The sequence below is a fragment of the Mastomys coucha genome, unplaced genomic scaffold, assembly GCF_008632895.1.
Source record: "Mastomys coucha isolate ucsf_1 unplaced genomic scaffold, UCSF_Mcou_1 pScaffold6, whole genome shotgun sequence".
Taxonomy (NCBI): Eukaryota; Metazoa; Chordata; class Mammalia; order Rodentia; family Muridae; genus Mastomys; species Mastomys coucha.
The window spans coordinates 95,507,892-95,511,767 of NW_022196912.1; the positions used below are offsets into that span (position 1 = coordinate 95,507,892).

General features: G+C 41.3%; 1 protein-coding gene across 3 annotated transcripts in view; it reads left to right on the forward strand.

Moving 5' to 3' along the window:
- Exd2 (exonuclease 3'-5' domain containing 2) overlaps positions 1-2,081 on the forward strand; it is a 37,178-nt gene extending 35,097 nt beyond the window's left edge. For all 3 annotated transcript variants that reach the window (XM_031356277.1, XM_031356276.1, XM_031356278.1), the window contains one exon: positions 737-2,081. In XM_031356277.1, the coding sequence (XP_031212137.1) occupies positions 737-953 (217 nt within the window). In that variant the 3' untranslated portion in view covers positions 954-2,081. The remainder of the gene's footprint in view (positions 1-736) is intronic.
- The last annotated feature ends 1,795 nt before the right edge of the window (positions 2,082-3,876 follow it).

A 3,876-nucleotide genomic window follows, 5' to 3' on the forward strand; every position in this document is an offset into this window, starting at 1 on the left:
AAAAAAAAAAAAAAAAAAAAAAAAGTGGGATATATGAAACAGCTGCAAATGTTGGGAGAGCCCAATGTTGCTGAGCTGGTAGGGGGCTTAGGATGAAATATTGGAAATACAGATATTGGGAGAGGAAAGGAGCTTGGGAGCAAGGTACTTTTTTGAGAAAGGTGGTTTCACTTCTTGAAGGAGGTGGAGGAAGGTTCTGGGATGCTCTGTTCACATAATACCAGCTAGGTGGGTGGGGAAGGGGATTGTCTTCTGCTGTACACTCTCTGCATAGCTGAGCAGCCATAGGAACTCTCAGTGACCAACACAATCCTTGACAGTGTGGTCTGACATGCTTTCTGTGAGGAAGAAGGCACTAAAGAAGTGGATCACCTTGAAGTTTACACACAGGTCTGCCAGTATTTTGAGAAACCAGCCATTAATAATTAATGGCTTAGAGAGAAGTAACTTGTTCCCTGAGTAGCCTCGAACCAACAAATACAAGATCAATATTTCTAACCCATCATCAGCCAAGCAAGATTTCCCTATAGGGATGAGTAGCCTTCACATAAATATAACTTAAAACTCCTAAATCCCTACCAAATTGTACATACTAGGAAAAAATAGAGGTTAAAAAAAAAGGATATTTTGAAAGCATTTAAAGTAATGTGTCCTTTGGGGTCTATCTCTTTATCTGCCTATGAGATTGTCCAGTGCTTGTTTTGCTCAGACCCTTTATGACTTCATGTTTTGGCAGGATATACAATGAAAGTTATATTCCTCATGGGCTAAAGGTGGTACAGCGCCACACGGAGGGTGGGCTGCGCTCCCTCATGCAGCTGGAGAGCCGCTGGCGCCAGCACTTCCTGGACTCCATGCAGCCTAAGCACCTGCCCCAGCAGTGGTCCGTGGACCACAACCATCAGAAGCTGCTCCGAAAGTACGGGGACGACCTGCCCATCAAGCTCTCATGATTGCTGCTTCCTGCGAGCAGGACAGGCAGGGAGCAGGAGCCAAGGTCAAAACCGCCTCCTACTGTTTAATGTTCTTACTGGTGGAAGCCCTGGTAACTCAGCTCAGAGTGCTCACCTGCACTGACCCCCAGGGGCGTCTGATGGAGCAAGGCTGTATTTGGAGGGAGCTTATGGTTTTGAGTTTTAGTTGGGGAGTCTAGTCTTTTGTCCTTCTTTCTCTCCTATTTTTGTATGCAAAAGAAGCTTGGCCTTCGTTTTCACTCTCCCTCTCTGCTTTTCCTACGAGGAAGAAGTCTTCTCTGAAGTAACTTGTCAGGCCCCGGGAAGATGTTTGTAATTCTCTTTGCTGCATTGGTTTTTCCAGACCAGGGAGAACTTTTCCCAGAGTTGAAGAAGTGACCCAAGAGTCACGTTCATATTCCCAGTTCAGCCTCATGATTTTAATCTTTCTTGCTCTCCCATATGCATTTGTTTGGGGTCCATTCCAACTTATTACTTGGATTTATTTTACATGCTTGAAAATGTTCCCACTCAGCGCATACAGGACCAAAGTCCAGCTTGCTATGGGCTTCATTCCTGTCACAGAGGAAGTCCTTTTCTGGAAATAAGTGTTCAGCTGGCTGGGCTGACAAGCACTGACCCTTTCCCAGGAGAGCTTTGATACATTGCTCAGCCTCTCTGGTTGCATGTCTCTTGTCCTGCTTCTGAGGACCATCATTTCTCAGAGTCTGCGCCCACTCCCTTTGGTGTTCATGTTCCATTGCATTTGCAATACTGACCTCTCCTTAGTACTTAATTAATTCCCAGAGCCATTTGGCCAGGTTTCAGTGTGAGGACTTCACCTCCCCTAGAGCCTGAGACACTGAAATTATCTGATAAAATACAAGTTTAAAAGGGTAATGTTTCACCTTTCAAAATGTTAGACTACTACTTTGAGTATGAAATCAATTTATTAGCAATTAGTATTTTTTCTAAACTATTAGGAAAACTTTCTTATTTTATAAGATCTTAACAAGCTTGAAAAAAATTTTATGCCCAGAATCCAACAAGAGTTCTATTTTGGAATTGTAACCCAAGTTGCTTATAACTGATCTGACATTGATAAATAAAACAACTTCGAAGCACAAAGCTCAGTGATTGTGAATGGAAACTTTTCTTACTAAAGTCATAAACTCAGTAAATGTTTTGGGGGAGTTCCTACTTATTCTGCAGAGTCCCTGCCTCATGGCGTACTGTGATCCTTATGCATGAATATACCATACACACTGCACTACAAGCCTTTGGGATGGGTTTGCAGTCCACAAACACATGTATGTTCTATACTCTGCCCCTCTGCCCTACCTTCCCACCTGATCTCTCAGGCATTTCTGGATCAAGACTAGACATCCTTATAAACAAATAGTACCAGCTTCCTTTGGGGAATTTATGTTTAATATAGTAGATTGTCACAAAGCCTGTGCCTCCTGAGCCCAGAGAGGAGCAGGAGGCCCGTTGGGTTCTTGGTCATGGTAGTTGCCAGGCTTACCACAAGATGGCACTCATAGATTTGTTTTTATATCCATTCTTGAGAAATAAGCAACTTTGTATATATAGTCATTGAATATAACTTGTGACCTGTGTTTCAAAATATTTGTAGCTAATTTTGAGTCACTTCCATAGCTTTATAAGAAAACTTTTTTTTTGGAAGAAGAGATACAGGTTCTCCCAGTCCTCCTGATTTGCATAGGAAGAAGTGAGAAATACTGTGAAGGTCAATTAAGGTATACTGGTTGCTATGCTCTCCAGTGGGGCCCCCATAAGTCCAGTGTAAGAGAGCCATCAGCAAAGAGAGGAGAAAGCCAGAATATGCAACATAGGTCCTTTTAACTTTTCAGAAGAGCATTGCCATGTGGGTTGGAATCTATAGACTGAGTCTATCTTGAAATTTTAAGCCTTTCCCTAAAAGTGAAAGTTGTTATCTTCAATGAGAATTTTCAGAGTAAACCAATTTTATGATATAAAATACACAAAGCAGGGTGTGGATAGCACTTTCCTGTAGTCTCTATGCAAGAGGAAAAAGCAGAAGAGTGTCAGACTTGATGCTAACCTGGATTACACAATGAGTACATGTTCATTAGAGAAGAACCTAAAGAAAAAATGACAGTGGTCCATCTTCCTTCTGTTTGGAACAGATCTAGGCTTTGGTGATGTCCTTAAGAGTCTTCATTTAGCCAGGTGTGGTGGCACACACACACACCTTTGATTTCACCATCCCAGCATCTCAGCATCCCAGTACTGGGAAGCAGAGGCAGGTAGATCTCTGAGTTCAAGGCCAGCCTGGCTTACATAATGAGTTCCAGGACACCCAGAGGTATCTAAAGAAACCCTGTCTCAAATGAAAAAAAAAATCAGTATTTTAAAATCTGTATATGTATAATATTTAAATTTAAATATAAAGTTAAAATTATCATATGTGTGTGCATGCACGTGTGTGTGTCTGATATTTGTATGCATCCTGATTTTTTCCCATTCACTAATATGACATTACCAAGTAATTTACTCTATCTTTAAGTCTTTGAAAATACAATTCTAAAGTGTGCTGGCTTACGGCTATAATCCTAGCCCTTGGGAAGTAGAGGCAAGAAGTTCAGAGGTTTAGGGTTATCTTCAGCTACATAGTAAGTTTAGGACTATTTGAGCAACATGAATACTAGTCTCAGAACAAAACAAAACAATAGAAAACCAATGAAAATTAATGTTAATATGTTTCCAGTAGCTCTCCTTTGGTTATGTAGCCCCACAATCTGTTCAAAAGCATGGTGGTTTCCAATCCTTCATTGCCAGTTATGGAGATAAACTTTGTTATATATTTCTGACTCTGTACTGGGTAATTTCTTTAGGATAGAACCCTAGAAACTGGATTTGGGGAGTCGATGTGACTGTT